General features: G+C 45.9%; 2 protein-coding genes and 1 long non-coding RNA gene across 5 annotated transcripts in view; 1 reads left to right on the forward strand and 2 right to left on the reverse strand.

Annotated features, from left to right (window-relative positions):
* The window catches only part of pdk2a (pyruvate dehydrogenase kinase 2a), a 195,083-nt gene that overhangs the window by 153,746 nt on the left and 21,976 nt on the right, over positions 1 to 19,361 (forward strand). The gene's annotated exons all lie outside the window — the stretch shown is intronic.
* On the reverse strand, positions 1,173 to 15,537 carry copz2 (COPI coat complex subunit zeta 2). 3 transcript variants are annotated; one of them, XM_088623073.1, is made up of 10 exons: positions 15,393 to 15,537; positions 11,918 to 11,986; positions 11,518 to 11,602; positions 10,810 to 10,901; positions 9,709 to 9,764; positions 8,693 to 8,770; positions 7,876 to 7,927; positions 4,863 to 4,901; positions 3,510 to 3,542; positions 1,173 to 2,179 (listed from the first exon to the last, which is right to left on the reverse strand). In XM_088623073.1, exons 1-10 carry the CDS (start codon positions 15,408 to 15,410, stop codon positions 2,132 to 2,134), a joined length of 570 nt encoding a protein of 189 aa, XP_088479199.1. In that variant the 5' UTR covers positions 15,411 to 15,537; the 3' UTR covers positions 1,173 to 2,131. The 3 variants fall into 3 exon arrangements, with proteins under 3 accessions (XP_088479199.1, XP_088479201.1, XP_088479200.1); XM_088623075.1 differs by lacking the exon at positions 3,510 to 3,542; XM_088623074.1 differs by lacking the exons at positions 1,173 to 2,179; positions 3,510 to 3,542; positions 4,863 to 4,901 and adding an exon at positions 4,914 to 6,112.
* LOC148638799 (uncharacterized) lies at positions 17,558 to 19,343 on the reverse strand. Its single transcript, XR_015930996.1, has 3 exons — positions 19,208 to 19,343; positions 18,488 to 18,553; positions 17,558 to 17,808 (listed from the first exon to the last, which is right to left on the reverse strand). It is a non-coding gene; the product is annotated as an uncharacterized LOC148638799 (long non-coding RNA).

Here is a 19,361-nt window from a genome sequence, read left to right on the forward strand (position 1 = left end):
AGAGCACGTAGCGAGAGCATCGTTGTATCTACAGACCGTCGTCATCCGTTCTGAAAGAAATGCTTTAGCTATGTTGCTTGACGACATATACAAAAAAATACATAAACCACTCTCCGACTATCTATCGGAAGGTGTCCTGATCTGTAACCAGATTTGGAAAAAAGCTATAGGATTTGTTTAAAACAGCAGTTCGTGTTCTTTGATACAAAAAATAGAACAATGTCAGGGGAATGATTTTAAATTTCTCTTTGGAAACACAACCCGCTTGCGTGGTGAAGACGGAGTTGTGCCCTTAAGGCATCTGCAACTAAAAAAATCGTCAAATGTAGAAAACGAATATTTAAGGAAGCAATTATTTATTTTATCGAGATTTCGTAATTGTAATAAGTGGTTTTGATTTTCGGAGTCACGGTTTTATCGTTCTTGTATCAGAAACCAAACTGTTACACATTTCGAAAGAAATAAAATACAGATTCGGGACAGATGAAAAAAAAACAGACAACATAATCTTTACCACACGTATAAAAGTAAGTTCCGCAAATTAAATGTATTTTGTAAAGTTTATTTTTTGTAATTTCGGTCGGTCGCATATTGTAAAACCTATCCATTTATTTATCTGTAGTTTATCTTGAAAGAAATGCGCTATATTTAATTTCAATCAGGGTCATGATATAAAATGTAATATTCATGAATTATAAGAAAGGACTGCTTAATTCGTAATAAAGGGTATCCTTTATGTTTCTATAATAAAAAGATATCCGAAAATCAGCAAAGGCTCTTCAATGACGTTACGGTAGCGAAACCACGCCCACTCTCAATCCTACCAATGATCGTAAATGTTCACGCACCGTCGCGTCCTATTGGATGTCCACAAGTAGGCGGAGAGTCATCAGTAATCAGCCAATAAAAGTTGACTGCCTCCCTCCCACATGGCCCCGCCCCAACAGGCTAGTATTTCATCCGAAGAATTTGAATATATTCATGAAGGTAATCTGAGTAGGCTTGGTTTACAATGTATCTATAGATACACATACAGTGTACGTATTTCTCAAGTAACACACTCCCTCCGTGTGATGTCCTGTGAGTGAACGGCGATGATGATTTTTAGATTTATAATAGTAACGTTTAAAACACATTTTTCTTGTAAAACTGTAGCAATCTACAAAACACAGTAATGAAAAATATTTTTTTATTACTGTAATTAGTAATCAAATCAACATCTTTTATTTTTATATCACAAACAAAAAAATAGCATATTGTATTGCAAAGTAAATTTTCGCAAGGGAAAATGTACTGTCGATTTTCTTTGTAGTGGCACATTTTAAATATAAAACAACTTGAATTAAATCTTAATGTTACATGAAACAAATACAAAAAATGCAGGTAGTACATTTTAAGGAAACATTTGACTTAGCTAATCAACTACAGGCCTCTCACATTTTTTAAGTATAGAAGTAAGGTAAGGATGAGCAACGTCTTCATAGTAAAATATTTTCAACCTTCTGGTATATTCCCGTTCAAGCGCAAACTATGGTGTTTTTAATCTTTGGTAACAGCGCCTGTATGTAGTTTTTATGTTAGAGTATAATAATGTCCAAGTGTACCATTTTAACAACGCTTTACAGCTGGGGCAGGTTTAATATGAAACATTCGATGCTTGAGAAAATACATTATACAGAAATATAATGGAACACTTAATAACCTTTAAGTGATTTGTCGGTGTAGGCTTAGGTACAAAATTTCAATCTCGTTTACTATGTCATGAAAATATCGTGTTTAAGTTAATAGTAAAATAGTTACATTAATTTATAAACCCCCCAAACTAACAAAGTAGTCGGATTTGTTTGCTTTTTCGTTCGTTAGGTTTCGTTTCCAAACTTGCGATATATTACAATACCCAATTCCTCTCCGTAATTCTAAGAATCACGGAGATAATAAATACAAATAAAAAACGCTGTTATCGCTTAACGTTTCTCTGCAACAGTCTTGTCCAGACCACAGTAAACACGTCCATGGCCTTTTCTATAAATACACGCATATATTATGTATAAAATAGTTCTACACCACATGTACTGCATTTCTTTGCTTGGGTTCAAATGGTTGTTTTTAAAAAAACAAAAACAATTTCTTCTCATTTCAATATAGACCACTTGATCTGGTCCTTCGCGGACTGCAGAACCTGGAAGAAAGAAAAAAAATGAATAAACACAGAACGCCCGTAACAATAACAATAACAACAACAACATGATTTCACTAAAATAATGTAGTACCTGTCCTGTGCTGTTTTTCTGCAGTTGCAGAAGACTGGCGACTGTGCGTTCTGCGCTAACTGTTGCCGAACACTTATGAGTTGCGACAGAGCGCGGTACGAATCCGGCAATTCACAACTTATGTTGCGCTTAAAGGTGTAAGTGTTCCGTTTTAAAATACAGCAGCTATATATTATCATGGAAGATATTTCCAGCATTTTAGCATTGTTTTCCACTGGTAATACAGTGGCTTAGATCCAAGGGCACTTTCTAGATCTAGATTTTTACTTGTTTGACTTTCTTAATAATTCTTGTACGCTTGCACGTGTACGTGTTGTAATTCGAGAATAATGTGCTAAGCCCTGATTAGTACTAACTCCTTACTAAGTACTTAGTACTGTAGGTACTAACCCATTCGCTTCGTTATAAACGCTGATTCATCCATTGTTTTACAATTTTAAATGGATTGTATTGTTCAGTGCCTAGTAGCTTATAAAGGCCTTCTGTATATTACATTTGGAATACGTAAAAAGCATTTCCATGAGTCTTTTGAATGTAACTCTCTGCTAAATGAGGAATGGACAAAGAGTGTGTACGGCGCTGCATTACAGCCCCCAGCAGTGGCAGAGGTCCTTTGTGGGAAAGACGCGTTTGGTTTAAATAAGCTTCAAGCTGGTGGGGCGTGAGAAACCGGCTCTCGTCTTTTCACTTAAGCAACCGGTAGATGTCGCTGCACATCACAGAATTGTTATCAGAAGTCTGGGACGCGCCTCTGCAAACACACACGAATTTACAGCAGATGAGACAGCAACAGCTGGAGCCCACAGTTAGAAGGAATGAACTTGTCCCAAGCGGGACCAGATGAACAGAGGACAGCAGAGTTTTGTAAGGCAGTGCTCGCTTGTTTCAGTATCTTACAGGATAATTCAGAATCACTTTTCCACCAGTTCCTGGTGGAAGTTTCCACCAATTCCACTGAATTAAAAACGCTGTTTTTTTTACCGGTACCCGAACCCTCAATTTTGCAGTAAGCAGGCGGGACCTCTGTCTCTCCTCTTTTAAACCCCAGGTGGCCTCATACCTTCGGCGTTGTTATCGCTCTCAGAAGAGAGCCTGTGAGCCGCGCCGACATGACTTATCGTATAATTTCTATAACGGATGTTTTCATTGTCAATGCCAGGCGATAAAGCAAGAAATGCGCCGATCAGGCGGTGTTCTGCGGCAGGCCGGGCCCCAGTTTCGTACGGAGAGGTGACTTACGCCGGAGGTCATCGCCAGTTTCTGCGAAATGTGCTGTGTGGGGTTAGAGCAGAGTGTTAGTTCTCAGGTCGGACAGGCAGGCTGGGATGAGCCAGCAAAGAGGTTAGAGTGCAGCGTCGTCTCTTCCTTTTCAAATCTGAGCAGGAGAACTACATTTAGTTAAAACTAGAGGGGAGGGAGGTAGTTACTTAGCGAAAAATAGAGTCATTAATAATAGATCCACATTTGCTTTTTAAATAAGCGTCTGCCCAGCCAAGACAGAAACCTGAGAGATTAAAAGACTCTTAACCAGCAAAGATCAGGTGGGTCCTTGTTAATAAACGTTCAGTAACCAGTGAGTGTAGCACCCTGCCCCAGTTTATCCTGGCTGTGCTGTACTGACTCTTCTCAGAGGTTTCTAAGAGAAACAGACCAGTTTTTCCACTATTACTCTAGACCAGGGAGTGTCCAGTCCCGGTGCCAGAGGGCTGATTGGTGTGTCTGCAGGTTTTCCAGGTCTCTCTATCCATCAGCTCTGTCACCCTGCAGCTCCCAGCTCACAGCTGGCAGCCCACTGGAGCTCAGCAGGTGTGAGCCTGGTCAGTACCTGGATGGGAGACTCCTGGGAAAGCTGAGGCTGCTGCTGGAAGAGGTGTTAATGGGCCAGCAGGGGGCGCTCACCCTGCAGTCTGTGCGGGTCCTAATGCCCCATTATAGTGACGGGGACACTATACTGTAAAAAGGTGCCATCCTCCGGATGAGATGTAAAAACTTAGGTCCTGACTCTCTGTGCTCATTTTAAATCCCAGGGCATTTCTCGATAAGAGTAGGGGTGTAACCCTGGTGTCCTGGCTACATTTCCCATTGGCCCTTACCAATCATGGCCTCCTAATAACCCCCATCTCTGAATTGGCTTCATTACTCTGCTCTCCTCCCCACTGAGAGCTGGTGTGTGGGGAGAGTACTGGCGCATCATCCAGGTGGGGCTGCACACTGGTGGTGCTGGTGGAGGGGATCCCCATGACCTGTACAGCGCTTTGAGTGGAGTGCGCAGAAGAGCGCTATATAAGTGTAAACTATTATTATTCAAGCAGCACCTGTTAAGCTGGCCCAGAGAGGCCAGTAACCAGCTGGTTATTATCTCAGTATGAGCTGAGCATGCATTGAAACCTGCAGAAGCCCTGGCCCTCCGGGAGCAGGACTGGACGCCCTGCGGACACAGCGGCCAGCCGGGAGCAGGACTGGACAGCCCTGGGCTAGGCGATAGGCGTGCTAACAATTCATGCAGCAGGCATCAGAGCCCAGGGTTGTCAGGTGGTTCTCTCTAGCGGCTGGGGGCTGGGGGCCGAGCGCTGCAGAAGACTGTGCCCTTACCTGCGCCACGCTCTGCTCCGACAGGGGGTTCTCGTCCACCTGTATGGCATGGGGGGGGAGAAGGAGACCACATGAGTATGGGCACCGTCAGTTCTGACACTTTCTGCCAGGCGCACTTTCCCAAAGCTCTAAAATGACACTGATGAATATGAAAGGGCGCGTTCCATTGTAGGCCCTGCTGGCTGCCCTGTTTCATTTTACAGGAAGCAGGACCGTGTGAGAAAACCGGTCTGAGAACATGAGACATCCTGGAAATGAGGTCATTCAGCCCATCTAGATTGTCTGTTGTCCGCTAGTTAAAAAGATCAAGGCTCTTGTGCAGCTGTTCCTTGAAAGCGCCTGCATTGTCGGCTTCCAGACCAGGGCTGTACAGCTTGTTCCACACCCCCAACACCCTCTGTGTAAGGAAGTGCCCTCTGCTCTCAGATTTAAATGTCTACTTAAATGTCGAATGTTCTTCTAACAGAACCTATCTGCTGCCTTACTGTCTGCAAGGTCTATACCACTGTTGTGGGTCTGGTGGATAGAGCACACTAGTGTGCTAAGAGACATGACTGGGTGGTTAAAAAAAAGACCCTAACAGGTGTTAGTGGTTCTGTTTTCATGCCAGTGTTTCAAACCAATCCAGCTGAAAGTCTCATTAATCTCATTGCATCTCATTAAGAGGCTGTAAGATTTTCATCAATTCAAGTTAAAAAAATCCACACACACACACACATGCACAAATTCCAGCTAAACACACACGTAAGGATGTGAAGGAGTATCTGAGAAATGGCACCAGGGAAGGAGAACCAGCACTTGACACCTAAATGCGTTCGATCAGTGAAACTGAAACTAGGGGAGGAGCTCTGCGCTTGCACCACCTCTCTTTCCTCGTGAGAACGTGTCGGGTTTGAGCTTTGGGAGAAGTGGGAGAAGGTGATAATGCAACCCCCCCACACACACACCAAAAACAAAAGGCACAGTCGTGCACTGTTGGAAAAAGCAATGCATTCACACACTGGCCAAACCGGGGGCATCGCATGTGGGGGCTTTGCCGGTGTGGGACGGCGTGCAAGTCCGTTTCCTCATCACAGCGCCAAGCGTCGCGCACCTCCTCACATGCTGGCGTGCAGTTACCTGCTCCGAGCCCCTCCCTCCCTCCCCCTCCGCCTGCCGCGCTACGTGCTCGAGCTGCTGTCCCGCGCGGCCTCTGTGTTACCGGTGATGTAGTCGAACAGGACGAAGCCGTAGGCCGGCTCGGACAGGGTCTGGGGCGGAAGAGAAGAGGGGAGAGAGCAGGACGAGAGGAGGGAGAGGGGTAAGGAAAGGAGGAAGAAGAGGCCAAGGGCAGCCCACTGGAGCTCAGCAGGTGGGAGCCTGACCAGAACCTGGATTGGAGACCTCCTGGGAAAAACTAAGGCTGCTTCTAGAAGAGGTGTTAGTGAGACCAGTAGGGGGCGCTCACCCTGCGGTCTGTATGGGTCCTAATGCCCCAGTATAGTGACAGGGACTCTTTACTGTAAATAAAAGACACCATCCTTTGGATCAAACATAAAACCAAGGTCCTGACTCCCTTTGCTCCTTAAAAATCCCAGTGCATTTTCGGAACATAGGAGTGTTACCCCAGTGTCCTGGCCAAATTTCCCATTAGCCTTTACTAATCATGGCCTCCTAATAATTCCCATATATGAACTGGCCTCATCACTCTGTTCTCCTCCCCACTGTAAGCTGGTGTGTGCTGAGTGTATTGGCGCACTCTAGATGCTGTCTAGCTGCTGCATCACCCAGGTGGGGTTACACATTGGTGGTGGTAGTGGGATTCCCCACTTTTTAATCACTCGGCGTCAAAACAGCCCAGATTTCGGCTGTGCTGTCCTCTTAGGCTTGGCAGAGCACAGCAGCATAAATCAGAGAAGAAAGGATGAGAAGCCCTGGAAATCAGAGCGAGGAAATGCTCTGAGAGATGGAGGAGGGATGGAGGGAGAGATGGAGGGAGAGGTAGAGGGAGGGATGGAGGAGGCTCTGGCAGTGGTGTGACTGGACACTGAGAGTTCAGCCAGCACACAGCTACACAGAGTAGGGGTGTAACCCCGGCGTCCAGGTCAAATTTCCCCCTGGCCTTTACCAATCATGGCCTCCTAATAATCCCCATCTCTGAACTGGCTTCAGCACTCTGCTCTCCTCCCCACTGAGAGCTGGTGTGTGGGGGGCAGACTGGAGCATCATCCAGGTGGGGCTGCACACTGGGGGTGGTGGAGGGGATCCCCATTACCTGTAAAGCGCTTTGAGTGGAGTGTCCAGAAAAGCGCTATATAAGTGTAAGCAACTATTAATTATTATTATTATTGTTTGTATAGGTTTTCTCCAGGTTGTTTGGTCTCTTCTCTCTTCCTTAAGCCACGCTCATCAGGTTTGACTTTCCCTTCCTCTTTGGTCCTGCAATCATTCAGTGCCTCAACCAGGATGAAAACAGACATGCTGTCAGTCTGGTCTGCGCCCTGCGGTTCTGGGATGTGCTCCAGCCTGCCATTACCCTCCCCAGGATAAGTGGCTTTTTCATAATGCACAGACTGAATTCTTCACTTCCTTCTTCTTCTCAGACCCAAGATAAACAGTTCAGTCCTTACCAAGCCTGAACTGGAACATTATATCCCAGTGGCTCTGTGTGGGATTCTTTATGTGCACTGTTGGCATTTCTGTAAATTACAGCTGTTAAATGCCAACTAAAATTAATCTGAGGATAAAAAATTCTGTATGCGTGCTAAGTATACATAAAGAATGATAAGTTATCTATTTCAAGCTGTCAGAAGGACATTTATTTTTGTGATTGCTGAGTAGTACCAGGAAAGGGTAGAACCCTCTAAATTCCATCTTGAAAATCAATAGGCTTCCGGCATGTTCCTTTCTGTTTCAGAAAGGCCAAACCCTGTGAACATCAACTATGTCAAAGGAAAACTCTCCAGAAATACAAACACTCCCCACTCCTTCCCCACACACTCACAGGCAAGCCACTGTCCCCCAGATCTCTTACCCTGAAGTTGACCTTCTGAATGACCTGCTGGGGGTCACTCTCCAGAATCACCCTGGCAACAGGAATCAAGACTTCAGTCAGTCGCTGGAGTTCACAGGCCCAGCAGAAGCAACGTTTACAGAGCTGCTCTCCAGGAATCTACACTGCACATGCATTTTCTTATGACAAAAAGTTCTAGTGGTTCAAGGAACAAGTCTAAGCGACCTGGATAACCGTTTTGCTGTAATGTTTATTCAAGTTAACGATTGCTTTGAATTACCAACTCTAACCCATTGTAACATCTTCATGACAACTCAAAGTTGCTGCAACAGCATGCAAGCAGGAAGCAGAAAAAGCACTTCCCCATGAATAACAACGGATACATACAACTACAGAACATCAGCTGATGGCTTGTAATGGACATGTTCCATGTTCCTAGACAAGCTTGATGGTGAAGCTCAGAGTCCAAGGAACAGCCACAGCAATCTGCATGCACCCAGAATAACAGCTGAATCCGCAAGGGACAGCTCAGCTCAGGAAACTAAATTAGCAGGTCGATATTTCCTGGGCATCAAAATATTCCATACAGTATATACAGAGAGCTCGGGATGGCAACACCCACGTTTCAGTGCAGTTTGCCGACTTTTAAACTCGCTTTAGTCTTTTAGTAGGTGTTGCAGTCATCATGCACATACGATTAGTGGCTTTCTCATCTGTGATTCACTGCTGTGGAACCATCAAGAAAATGCCCCACTTTCTCTTCCTTTAACCAGTAGGAAACTTGTTTGTCAAAGAGCTCTCTTCCTCACTCTCCACCCGCCCTCGCGCTGTATCTCACCCCCCATCGATGATCTCGTCCACCACCAGGAACACCCCATCCATGTTGTCCAGCAGACACCTCTTCTCCACATTCTTCCTGCGGAGGCAGGCCAGAGCCAGAACAACAACAAAAAAATCCCATATTACAAAATCCACATAGAACACACACAATTCCAAAACAGCTTCCTGAAAAAACCTCCTGCAAACACATCGGCGGCAGTGACAAACAGCTGCATCACAAACAATCCTGTCACTGTGTGGGGAGGGACAGGATCTTATTCTGCACTGTTATCACTGAAATTCTAAGCGCAAGATGCTCACAGCCAACCTTGTCTCACATTTAAATCATTTGTCCTGAGCTCAAAACAAAAGGCACGAAATAAGATAACGTGTCGGGTGGACTGAAGACAAAAATGGAAAACAATGAAAACAAAACAGCAACCCTGCTCTTTTTTTTTTCCCTGGAAGGGTGCTTTTCCAGCCTCGTTTTCTTGGCCTTCCTCCTTGTCAGGAGGATGATGATAATTATTAAAGGCAGTGTCACACCACAGCCCAAGCTGGCCTGGGCCGAGGACCAAGCTGTGGAGGGGAAAGACCCTGAGAAGCATCACTCTGCTGCAGGAGAGAGGAGCTCCACAACGCTGCTGCATTGGTTACCATGGAAACAACATCAGCACCACAAGCCTCTGCCTTCTGCAGTGCATTAGGTATATAGAAATAGATCTAGTGAATTATTGGAATTTCATTTTGGTCTGCTTTTTAAATAAACTTTTATGTGCCAAGTCTTACACAAAGCTGCATCACAACCCAGAACACGACTGAAGAGATTTCAAAATCCTAGGTCTGCAGTTTTACATATTAATCTAGCCCTTACACACTTGCGGTGTCTCGTACCACATTGGCACCTCAGAATCACACTTTCAGACTGGTAAACCAGGATCGACTACCAGTCCAGTCTGCCCTGCGTGGGTGTATGCTCGTGATCATTGTAGCTGAAGGTCACACGGACTCTGGGAAATACAGCTACACACTTACCGCAACATCAGGCTGAGAGTGTCGAACAGACAGTTTAGAACGGCCATCAGCATGAGCTAATTTGGGAATTTAAAAACAAAACACAAAGAAAGGAAAATGATGTTTAGAAAGGAGAACACACATCTTCAAGGCACAGTGGCATGCAGACTTTGCCTCAAGGTGTCCCTCTAATCCCAGTGACCATGCCAATGCTTAATCAACTACTGTACATCAGATCTCAGTGCACAACTCTGGAGTGTTGGAGTCCTTCCTCTTCTTTCTCCTTTTTCTCAGACTCTCGCAAAGCAGGCTCCCGGATCAATGCACCATCTCAGGAAAACTCCGGTCCCGACGTTGTGAGAGAATGCGGGTATTTTTTAAACGACAGGTTAAACCCCATCTTCTCTTTGCTTCTACTGCATCCTCGAGGAACAACACTGAAGACTGAGCCCTGAAGGATCACATGATAAACAGATGAGCTCTACGTGTCTGCTCTGGCTTTCTCTAAAGTGGATGGGATCGCGTTTACATTAGGGAGAAGGAGGAGAGTGCTTCTTTACTCAAAGAGTTGTGGGAGTGTGGTCCAGTGGTCCAGCCATGTTGTTGAAGCTAAAATCCTGGCTTTTCTCATGGAAGGGAAGGGAATCAATTAGCCACTAACCAAACAGGCTGGACAGACCAAACGGTCCCTCTTGTCTATAACCTACCTTACATTTGTATTCATTATTATTTGCATTCTTTTTAAAAAGTATTGCACTTGGAAGTAGCACTGTTTTAAAGTTTTTTAAATGTCTTTAAATTGTCAAATACTTGTCATTTTTATTCACTGCCCCAACATCCTAATTTGGAATTGATGATCACCCCAGCTCAGCTTCTCCTGGGACCCTTGAGGCCTTAGGACAGAGGGAGGACCAGCTGGAGGCAGGACGCAGCTCTCCTCGACAGCACTGCCAGCTCAGGGGTTCCTACTGCATGGCCAGCTGAGTATCTGCAGCCTGGCTCAGGCCTGCTCTGCCCGGGCAGTTCTCTGCCAATCGCAGGGAAGCCTGGTCAGCGCCAGGAGACCTGCCCACACCAGAACCCTGAGCCTCAGACGCACACCTCCTGCTGCTGTAGAAGTACCTCATTTTCCTGTGCACTGCCAACCACGTAGAAGAAGAGGTCGATGCTGGTTTTGTAGACGATAGTCATCCCTTCCAAAAAGGCGATCTCGCCTGACGAGAGACCGACAAGGGGGGGAGGACAGGGAGGATGATGAGAGAGACAGAGCGTCAGTCCCAGTGTTTTTGGACTTGTGCACAGCTGGAACTGCAGGCAGGACGATGCTGAGTGTGGAAAGAGTACTGACTGAAACCCTAGTGAATTTCCTTATTTTTATGATACTCCTTCCACCTGATTACAAAGCCCAGTGAAACCAGCAGGTAGCAAAACCAGTTTCATTTCCTTTGTCTCTAGTAACACAATCTGTAAATTAGGGAAAGACAAGAGAAGGCAGGCTGTGATATCTAGTATGTCTGGAACTCACACAGTACAGCACCACAAAGGCCACAATGTGCATATTATACCACCTGAACACCAGGATTGCTGTGTGCACTTCCTCAGTACTATTGATTAATTTAATCTTTATTTGATATTTCTTTAATATATTAAAACACTGGATATATAAGGTTGTAGGTGTGACCCACATCAGTGTAAGCATTTAATTTATTTTTAATTTTTGACAACGGTCCCTTTCTTTTCTTTCGTAGTGGAAGGACAGGAGATGTTAGCCTTTGAACCGGAATAAGAATGAATTACAGATGTGTTACAAAGGAGGAAGGGGGAGCTTACTGTCTGTTTTATGAGTTTTATTGAAGACATTCCTTTCAAAATTCTTCTGTTCCTTCATGGAGGGATAGAGATCTGGATCATAATACTGCAATGACAAAAAAAACAAATCTTTGCTTTCCTGATGCTACTGATTTCGGTTTCTCAAATGCCAAAAAGATACTCAGCAAGGGATATTTTCGAGGTGTTTTCTCAAGGCACAATGGTTTTCAGAAAGTTAAGAACCACAGCAAATTGCCAAGGTGTTACATCAAACTGCAAAACAAACATTTGAATTAAATCCACTGCGACTGGGTGTGTGTGTTTGTATGTGCATGCTGAAGAGGAAGAGACCGTGTTTAACTTGAAAACCGAATTCCCAGCGCTTTCAAACTGAGCTAATTCAGGAATGACTGCTCGGTACCTTTGCCAGGAGTCTGTTACCATCATTGTCCAGAATGAAAACAGCCTTCACTGTGTAGAGAGACGGTTCCTGAAAGACAGAGGAATGTAGAAATGTCACACTATACGAATGTCTGTTCAAAAAATTAAGCCTACGTACAGTTCAGCTTTTTACAACGTCCCCCTCGATATTTGTACTTCTTCAAGCTGGGTTCAGCTGGACTGATTATTGAACTGTAGCAAAAGCATGCCAGGTTGGAAACTGCCAGCAGCCATATCACCCTGCAACTCACAACGGGCAGCCTACTGGAGCTCAGCAGGTGTGAGCCTGGTCAGTACCTGGATGGGAGACTCCTGGGAAAAACTAAGGTTGCTGCTGGAAGAGGTGTTAGTGGGGCCAGCAGGGGGCGCTCATCCTGCAGTCCATGTCGGTCCTAATGTAGTGACGGGGACACTATACTGTAAACAGGCGCTGTCCTTCGGATGAGACGTAAAACCAAGGCCCTGACTCTCTGTGGTCATTAAAAATCCCAGGGCGTTTCTCGAAAAGATTAGGGGGTGTAACCCCAGTGTCCTGGCCAAATGTCCCATTGGCCCTTATCAATCATGGCCTCCTAATAATTCCCATCTATGAATTGGCTTCATTACTCTGCTCTTCTCCCCACTGAGAGCTGATGTGTGGGGAGTGTTCTGGCGCACTATGGCTGCCGTCGCATCATCCAGGTGGGGCTGCACACTGGTGCTGGTGGAGGGGATCCCCATGACCTGTAAAGCGCTTTGAGTGGAGTGTCCAGAAAAGCGCTATATAAGTGTAAGCAATTTTTATTATTATTATAAACTACCAATTCTTAAATATTATTATTATTATTCATTATGAATGTGCTTTATTTTTTTGCTTTTAAGTCAGAAAACCGGCTCAAAACCTGTCTCCCCAGGAAGCAACTCCCGTCTAACCTCTGCTGGCGTTCTGCAATTTCCCTGACGAGGGCTCCCACCCAGAAACCCAACGGGAAACGCTCAATATTTCCAGCTTTGGTCATTGTGGAACAGGTCCAGAAACAGCCTGGATGCCATCAGGGGAGTGTCTGGTAGTCTCAGGGCACAGGGGATGAGCCCACACAGTGATGGTGATAGTGGTGTTGGTTTTAGCCAGGGATGGGCAACCCCAACCCTTAAGGGCTGTGGAGTCCCCTGGTTAATGAAGTTGTGTTACCCATTAGTAATTACTAATTGACCAATTAACCATGACTAATAACTAAGACATTACTAATAGAAAGGCTCGTGCAAAACCCCCAGGAGTCTCGGCCCTGAAGCCTGGCGATGCCCGATCCGTGTCCAGGCTGTCAGCTCCAGCTGTCCCTTGTCCTTGTGGTGCTCCAGATGTGGGGTCACCCCGAGCCAAAGTTCTGTTATGCACTGACTTCCCCACACTCAGAGTCTAAGTGTATCACAGAACTTCAGCTCAGGACACGGCTGTGTGGCATGTCCCCGGGGCCCGGGTCCGAACGGTCCTGCCAGGTTCGAGGGGGGCAGGCTGCCCCACCAGGGCCGTACGCGCCACCCCTCCCGCGCACTCGAGTTTGTTCAGGGGCAGGAGGAGAGTCCCGTCCCCCCGTCAGCTGCCGGTCTGGGCAGCTGCAGATCAGGCTGCCGGCGTTTTCTCTCCGAGACAGAGCCACTAATTCGAGGTCCGATCTGGCCCAGCCCAGCCTGACCCAGCCACGAGCATCACGCCGTTGCAGAAACAAATCCTCCGCGTGCGGTCAGTCAGAACCTGGCAGTGTACAATTTACAACAATCTGGGAATGACTGTCTAAGGCCAGGAAGCAAAACACTTAGAATTGTGTGTGGAAACAAATATTGCGAGCATTGGTTCAGATGAAAGGCAGAGATTGGGTTGTGTAACACAATATCTACCAGTGGCTGAGGCAGACAGCTACCAAGAGATATTGTGTTACAAAAACCCAATCTCCCTTTCCATCTGAATGGCTCTGCAGACTCTCCCACGGCCTGTTTTCTCCAATTCTACTTCATTGGATGAACTCTGCATCCGCGTACATTTTTCCTAAGACCGGAACGGAGTTTCCAAGCCCTGGCTACACCATACGAACGGCAGTTTCCTCTTGGTCCGCATTTCAGAACACAAACCCTGTCGATGTGGAATGTACTAACCAGTCAGGGTAGGAATATGAGAGGACACACACTGGAAGTCTTCTGCCCTGTGTCATTAAGAGCCTCTGGCTAACAGTGCCAATAATGCTCAATGTGAATATTAATAATACAGCAGTAATAACCAGGACTCGAGAGATTAAAGAATATTGAGGAGCTGCGTTTTGCGATGATGACCATACTGCCATGCTATGTGTCTCGCGTGTAGCCTGGAATAGACAGGCCAGATATTAACTTTCATAATGAAGTAAAACCGGGTTTCATTTTTACTCTAAAACAAGCCGGCTCCTCCGCCAGACGGCGGCGGCACCAGTGTTTGGGGACAAATGAACTTGGAGTGGAGTCTAGACATCTGGTCCCCCTGTCGCCCTCCCTCGGACACTGAGAAGTTGTCGCTACAGAACGCGAGCTGTCGACCCCGCAGGCTCTCCCGGACCCTTTGCAAATGAGCCCTGCCGTGTGAACGCAAGAACCGGGTCCAAACCGGGTTTCTACGTCCCCCTCGTAGTACTGTACTGGTACTTTTTTTCGGTTGTTGAAATGCCTCGAGCCCTCGTCAGGAATGTTTTACCTCCATTTCGAAAGCTTTCTCAAACAAACATTCCTCTGTGACATAGTCCCCGAACTGAATTAATAATGAACAACCCCCCCCCAACCCGTGATATTCGTAAAAGCTACAACACGACCGGATGCGCTCCCTGCTTCACTCCGTGGTGCTCCGTCTTGCAGGAGACGTGGCACTGTCTGTCTCCACAGAGGACCCCGACAGCCCCACGACATATGTCAGAGGAGTTTGCAAAGTTGAGCGTTGGACGCGTAATATCAACTGTCACGTCCAGATATCCCGGGCAAGAGCTTCACATCGAGAAGCGTCTTGGGTCTCGTTTCGCAGCACCGACCGGACGAACCGGCGACGAGCCGAACTCTCTGCGAATTCTGACCGCAGGCACAGCACGCACGGCAGCCTCCGGGTAACGTGTCGAATTACACATTTCGTTTTAAAAAAAAAATGTGTATTTGCTGCCCTCCATCTTTATTCTGTTTTTTTTTTCTTCTTCTGGTTGTTGCTGCCCGCCTTAGAAATGGAAAAAGTCAGTGAATGCAGTAGTTATCTTCAGGCGCTGCCCGTTGGACAAAGTGTATCCAACTACCCCCCCAGCCTGCTACTGTAAAGCGCTGCATTATTGATACGCGTAATGTTACAACACCGTCCCAATGCAGATGTCGTTAACATTTTGCAGGGCAGATGAGGCCGAAGAATAAAGTTCGTGACGGACCCCAGTGAAGGTTGTTATAGACAGAGAGAGATATCTATAAAGGGTGCCTACCAGAGCCACAGATTCCATGGTGTAGGTATACTTCGGTGTTGACGTGGACAGGGTTGATCTGTCATTTTAATACACCTCGCAGATTCCCTCTGAGTCATAGGTGGGAGGGACTTAGCAAAAAACTAGGGGACCGAGAAGCTGCAGAGCTGCATTCGCCATTTTGGCTCCACTCGCGCACTAGATTCGAACGCGAGACTCGCGGGGAAAGAGCCGGAATGGAGTCAGTTTCACGGCAGCCTACCCCGTAGTGTACTACTATGCATTTTAACACACGTCCCCCCTTTCCGACTCCAGCGGTTGGTAATTTTATTCAAGGCACTACGGCACCCTGGGATAGCTCGTCAAGACCTCGCCAGCCTCCTGCGAGACGCTGGAGAGCAGTTTTCTTATTTGAACACCCAAGCCATTGCGCAGAACCGTGTTGGCGGTAATAACTAATGTTCGATCAATTAGAAACGTACGGGCGCAGCTGGAAAGTGGGTGTTAGGGGGAGAAAATGTGTCGGAGGAAAAGAGCTGAACGGTTAGAAATAGCTGCTGAAATAACGCAGCTGTAACATTCAGTTTCACCTTCCCTTCATTAGCTACAGATTTTGAATTCAGCCTCCTGGAGGAACACAGGCAGGAGAAATCTAACGATTCTTGTTGTTACTCATCTTCTGTGGTCCAGGTGCTGTGATGTATAGTCTCCACTGTTCTCCCCTCCAGCGACCAACCCCGACTGACGGCGGTCTTCCCTTAGGCCACCGACAGAGGGCAGTGTGCGCAGAAATGACGAGATACTGTACTTGTTATTCATGCGCAGTTTTCTGCATATCCCAGACTTGCACTATCTTCCTTACACACACAGCTCATTTAATTTGACAGACATAACCCTTGGAAATCTCCTGAGACAAAAATCAGTACGTAATTACTTGGGAACGGCTGCTGTTCAAGATCACATCTTTACACTAGCGTTGACCAAGGGCTGTGGGGGTCTGGAGACGGCAGGGAGAGGTCTTTGGATCAATTGTCCACTTGCAGGCAAGTGAACTACACGGGCCAAACATCTCCGGTTACGGACTTTCTTTTTCCTTCCGTTGCCGAGTTTGTTCTGGGCCTTGAAAAGCATCCAGGGACTGTCTGTTCTATTCCTGACAGAGTAGCTAACAGAAGTGCATTTGGTGAAAGTTATCCCATGCCTTCCCTTGAACCTAATAATTTCCGTGAAGTGATAGGAGATTTGCAGCTCAGATGCACCATTATTCCTGTCTTTATTTTCAGAGCACTCTATGTTATTGACTCAGTGGGGTGGGATCCCACTCAGCCCTTTCTGGTCTTCTGATTTGCTGCTGGACTCGAACATAACTCCTACATAATTTCACCCACCTTAGGCAGTTTTGGCCTGGCTCTGGGTGGCTGTTTATTTGAAGCCCTAGTGCAGAAAAACACGGCTCATTACAGTGTTTTTTAACAGTGTTCCCACTCATTTCTACCAACAAAACTCCAAACCTTTCCAGAACTTCTTTTCCTGCATAATTTAATCTTTTTGGAGCCATAGCTTATATTTTTCATCTACTAACCAGAGGTCGCTGAAAACACATTTACCCGGCATTTTGACATGGGTGCTAGGCCAGCTAACGGCTCACTATAAAATTCCCGGGAGAGGGTCTAACAGGACACAGTAATGTGTCCTGTTAGCAACGGCAACACCACAGCCTCTTTTTAAAGGTTTTCTAACTTATGAACAAAATTACGTGATACAGCCATGATAATCTGGGGTCAATGTATAGGGTTTCAACAGGCAAAATAAATAACAGCCGAAAGCTTTTTTTGCTTTTTTCTGGTTGCGACACGTTCACGTTCCTTAATATTGGCCTGGAAAGTTTCAACATTCCTCAGTGAAACACCTAACGAGAGGATATTTTTAAGTCTTTAAAAACCTTCATAACCTGATCCTACACTTAACAATAAGACACTTTAAAATTCTGAGTGCTGCCTCAGATAACGCCTGCTTTCACGCAGCTCAGGAAGCAAAACTTAATAAAGATGCAGATGAGAAATGTGGTAGAATCTGAAGCATCATATTAGATATGTTGTACATGTTCCAGATATTAAAAATAAAACCTTGAATTATAAAGAAATGTATATATAATGTTATCCTTTCTTACAAAATCAAAATCAAAACAAAGTTCTGTAACATTTTATTTTTAAGATCCCTGTAGTCAAAACACACTTAACAAGGCATACAGATCAATTTATTCATTTTATTTGCAGTTGATCCAGCGTGGCAGACACTGTAGAGATGCCTCCTGCAGGGTGGTTACTGGCTAGCCCTCTGGATGAATTCCTGCAGTGTAAAAACATTTGAAAAATCCAAATCGGCTTTGACAAGCTGTTCCTGAGGCTCACACTGAAACGATCCAGATCTTTTTCTCCTATAGAATTAAAAGTGCACAAGTCACTAATGTCACATGGTAGAGAATGTAGTTCCTCTTAGGACCATAAAAACAAGTGGGGAGCAAACAAGTGAAGGAATTTTTGACTTACCACCCGTGTTTGGAACCTGACAGTGTCATGAGGTACCCCAGGGGGACGTCTTTAACCACATGTCTGGGTGCCTTGTTCTACCTACAACCTTCTGTGTGGAGAAGTACAGCAAGCTGCTGTTCTGAGTCTCGAATGCATGTCCTCTGATTTCCCTCGTCTGATCCCGGAGCCTCGGTCTTACTGCGTTTACCTTCTCAGTTTTGGTCTGCTTCACAGTATTATCCATCCGTCTTCAAACTATCCCAGCAAGCAACGGGCCCAAAATATGGGCGGAACGCCAACCCATCTCAGGGCAGACAGAGACACAAACACAGGCACGCTCACACCAGTTTTCCCAACCGCCAATTAACCTTCCAGCATGGCTTTGGACTGTGAGAGGAAACCGGAGCACCCAGAGATGCACACGAACACAGGGAGAGCATGCAAACTCCACTCAGACAGCTGCCCGGGCCTGGAACTGACACCAGGGCCCCAGCGCTGTGAGGCAGCAATGCTGACCCTTTCACAATATGATCATACACTAAATATGTTTGAAGTGATACTGTTGAAAAAGAAGATAGGTCTCACATTGAGAGTGTATCTCCCCTTGCCTGCCAACCAATATGAAACAGCACTCAGGTTCAGCATGTTTACCTAAAGGAAAATTAAAATTTGTTAGATAAGATAAGATCACTTTATTAGCCATATACAATTTCTTGCATTAGGAAGTCATCTTTTCACAGACCCCAGCTTGCTCTCCATGAGACACAGACAGGGAGAGAAGCTTGGGGTCAGAGGTCAGCAGGGTCAGCCTTTTATACAGCACCCCTGGAGCAGTTGGGGTTAAGCCTCCTTTGTGCAAACATTAGGATACGTTTCCCATCTCCAAAGAGGACTCGGGCCAAATGACAAAAGGTGACATAGTAACTCATATTTTCCATGAGTATATGTTATCTTTTTTAAATTTTCTTCTTCAAAATTTATTTGATTATTCCAAGCAACGTCAAGAACATATTTACCCAGGAGAATAACAATGAAGTCACTGTTAGCTACAATTAACTAATAAACAAAATGACTGTTAGAGGCTGTAAATCTTTTTAATCCGCATTAAACAACGGATTTCTCCCTGTGAGGGCTGGCGTGCCTGTGGGTTTGCATTGTAACTCCGCTCTTAAGGAACTAAACCATCTGGCATAACTGGATCAGCTTCTCCCAGCTCTTCAAGTACAATTACTTCAAAGAGACCTGGAAAACCTGCGCATCCACCCATCCTCCAGAAACACGACCTGGACGACCCTGTCAACTTACAAATCACACAGCTACTCCAAGAGGCGGGACGAACACATTGGACTTCCGGTATTGCGTCATTCCCTGACGCACAATATGAATATTCAGCACAAGGCGGGGGCGGCAAACGTCATCTGCAGCGCGCCTGGAATATTCTACGCATGCGCCTTGGGAA

The sequence above is a fragment of the Lepisosteus platostomus genome, chromosome 28 (assembly GCF_059453375.1).
Source record: "Lepisosteus platostomus isolate fLepPlt1 chromosome 28, fLepPlt1.hap1, whole genome shotgun sequence".
NCBI classification, from domain to species: domain Eukaryota; kingdom Metazoa; phylum Chordata; class Actinopteri; order Semionotiformes; family Lepisosteidae; genus Lepisosteus; species Lepisosteus platostomus.